At 35.8% G+C, this 1,858-nt stretch overlaps 1 protein-coding gene across 1 annotated transcript; it reads left to right on the forward strand.

Annotated features, from left to right (window-relative positions):
• Window positions 1-231: 231 nt before the first annotated feature.
• Window positions 232-1,553, forward strand: LOC149176848 (uncharacterized). The gene is made up of 3 exons (XM_089423216.1): window positions 232-321; window positions 438-748; window positions 1,440-1,553. Exons 2-3 carry the CDS (start codon window positions 503-505, stop codon window positions 1,515-1,517), a joined length of 324 nt encoding a protein of 107 aa, XP_089279342.1. The 5' UTR covers window positions 232-321; window positions 438-502; the 3' UTR covers window positions 1,518-1,553.
• Window positions 1,554-1,858: the final 305 nt, after the last annotated feature.

Consider the following 1,858-nt stretch of genomic DNA (forward strand, 5'->3'; position numbering starts at 1 on the left):
TCCGGGAAGATCAGAATCAAAAAGTATTAAAGTAGAAGACCACTTGTCTATTAACGAACAATAGCATTGACATGCCAATATTCGGACCAGTTTGAAACATGTCAATAAGCGATGCCATCGCACAAAAACTGATGGCATTGACATAAGTAACGAGAATCTTGTGTTGTCCGTAACCCAAAGGAAAGCTGTATATATAATGTAATTGCAGCAACCAAGAAGCATACGAAATCTAAGAGAAGTTTCAGAAATCCTTTTCTGAGAGAAATACAGACAGGTTTGCTGTTTGCAAACCTTGAGTCCACAATACCCGAGTCCATCGAGGTAACGGTGCTTTTTCCTTAAGGCTGAGTAATTGTATTTGAATTTCTGATCATGTGTCCATGAATTCCTGGTAACATATGTCTTTTCTATCTCACAGAAACAAACTGTTGTTCCAGGTGCTCCTCCTGAGATAATTTCGAACCCATCAAACAAGGGTAGTTCGGCCTGAGATAGCAATAAAATGGCAGAGGGGAGCCGACACGTAGATTCAGTTGATTCAACTGATTGGCAACCATCGACTTTACCAGCACTGAGAATCGACCAGGCAGGTGGTTCGGATGAGCTATCGATCCGAATCATGACTCACAAGCGTTCTACAGATCTTACATCAAAGCTGTATGAGGTACTGGAAGAGGAGGGTCTGGACGTTCTCCATTCACATACATCCTCCACTAAAAACAAAGTTCTTCATAGTATCCAAGTCAAGGTAATATACATATATCTGCATATTCCTTCCTCTAGTGTTAGCCTTTCTGATGCTCTCTTCATTCTCATATGGTGATCGTCTTTCTTCACCATAACAAGTGTGAATCAATTTAGGAGGATTTGTTTTGTAATTTGTTTTTTTCGATTATTTATTAGTATTGATTTTTCTTCATAGTATCAGTAAGTTAATAAATGCATTAGTTTCGTGTTTCGAGAGGCAGTTCAATTCACAAGTGTGGTTTGATGTTCAAATGCTTCTACTTACCCATCTCTACTAAAAGGACACCAATTGCAGATTTTTCCCTTTAAAAAGGGTAAAAATTCAGTAAATGCATTGCTTGTAATTCGTTTATTTCATTTGCCAATAGAATTAGAATTTTCGGTTTTAGGCATAATCGTAGTGTTTTTTTTTTTTTTTTTTTTTTTTGCTTATTTTGTTTGGTCGCTAGTATTAGTTTTTCGCGATTATTTAGGATCAGTTAAGTCAATTGATTTGGAGTCAGTTTTCTTTGGAAGTGGTTTTTGTTCTCTCACAATGATGTAATTCTACTGCTTCTCGGTTTTCTTAATTATTTCAATATACAAACCAGCCACGCAATAAACTCGAGCTAATCTAGAATTCAATGTACTTTTTTCAGTGATTTTTTTATATGATTTATGGATTTTTTTTATATGATTTACTGTTTTTACAGGTTCTAACGCCAAGTACGCTGGATATAGACGACCTGAAACGCAGGCTGAACACTTGGGCTGCCAATGCCGCGAAATAGAAAGAGAAGATGTTTTGAGACTCTATACAAATTGCATTAATCTTCAGTATAAGTTTGTTAGTAGAATAATCGTTTTTATCAGTTACGGCGTTTTCTCTCTCCCACTCTTCTGCTGAGCATCTTCAAGTCTGTGTTACAAAAAGTTAGGAAAAATGTTAAGAGTGAATGATAGAAGTTGATCGTCGGGAACGTCTCTTATGTATTTAGAAGAAGTCGGTGAAATATATATAAGGATGTTATACCTTTTATATACCAAAAATAATGCAACAAATACATCTTTTGAGATACAATTATGCTCTAAAATTACAGTGTTGCAGCATGTATGTGGACATTTTTTTTCA

Source organism: Pinus tabuliformis, chromosome 4_1 (assembly GCF_031772625.1).
Source record: "Pinus tabuliformis cultivar Carrire ecotype Pingquan chromosome 4_1, CPIR1, whole genome shotgun sequence".
NCBI classification, from domain to species: domain Eukaryota; kingdom Viridiplantae; phylum Streptophyta; class Pinopsida; order Pinales; family Pinaceae; genus Pinus; species Pinus tabuliformis.